Here is a 1,018-nt window from a genome sequence, read left to right as displayed (position 1 = left end):
ATGTCATTTTCTGAACTTACCAGACTTTTCTATCTGTTCTATTTTGTTCTTTAACACCTAGTTATAATATCCACTTTATTTGTGATTATTTATTAAAAATCTAATTTTTATTTAATAATTTGTGAAAGCACCAAAATATCGTGATATTTTCTCTTTATATCAACCAGCTCTATAAAGGAACACTACTAAGTAACTAAAGAATTATATAAAAACCTTGAATAGAAGTTTAGTTTTTTTTCTTGACATATCTTATCTTGACATGGTGAGGAAAATAACAGATCGCTGTTTTCTCCATCAGAGTGCTTTGAGGAACCGGCCAGGTGTTAAAGCTCCGCCCCTACAGAAGAGGAGGGTATCGGAGAGGAAGAACACGTCCTCATCCTCGTCCTCAGTGTCCAGCTTCAACTCCAGCATCTCTGTGTCCCCCGCTAAAGGTATGCTAAAGATAATTTAGACCCAAACTCAACAACAAAAATGAGCATTAGCAATTACGAAGTATCCATCCAACATGCTGTGAACAAACAACGTGAAGAAAAGAATTTTCAAACATTGCACCTTTTTCCCCCCTCAAGAAAAACTGACCAAAACACAAACTTATCAGTAACTTGTAATTATCTCTAAATCAATAGGCCCTTTTCACAGCAGCCATTTTGACAGGTCATTGCAGAGCAAAACACAGGTGAAATTAATAATCATCCTGTTCCATTTAGTGTGTCAGTCTCGTGAGCAAGCATCTGCATGGCTCATGGCGTTTTTCCATTACATGGTACCTGCACAGCTCAACTCAACCCGGCCGCGGTGCCCCTTCCTCCTTTTTCCCAGGGCAGATTTAGTAGCGCTTCATGCGTGAGGTGAGCGTAGCGGGTTGTCGTAGCGCTGCTGCAGGAAACTGCCGTGACTTAACGCAACACACACACAGAACTTCGAAGGTGTGTTGTTTTTTAATTTAATTAATTTGTTGTTTAATTTTTAATTCTCGCCATGGGGCTGTTTGCCACAGCCAGAAGACAAATGTAGT

At 39.5% G+C, this 1,018-nt stretch overlaps 1 protein-coding gene across 1 annotated transcript in view; it reads left to right on the top strand.

Annotated features, from left to right (window-relative positions):
* LOC116693722 (G2 and S phase-expressed protein 1-like) overlaps positions 1-1,018 on the top strand; it is an 8,081-nt gene that overhangs the window by 3,384 nt on the left and 3,679 nt on the right. The window contains 1 exon segment of the mRNA XM_032522927.1: positions 299-434. Within this exon segment, the coding sequence (XP_032378818.1) occupies positions 299-434 (136 nt within the window).

This window comes from Etheostoma spectabile, chromosome 8 (genome assembly GCF_008692095.1).
Source record: "Etheostoma spectabile isolate EspeVRDwgs_2016 chromosome 8, UIUC_Espe_1.0, whole genome shotgun sequence".
NCBI lineage: Eukaryota > Metazoa > Chordata > Actinopteri > Perciformes > Percidae > Etheostoma > Etheostoma spectabile.
Note: the sequence above shows the minus strand (reverse complement) of the source record. Positions and strands in the feature narration are given on the sequence as shown.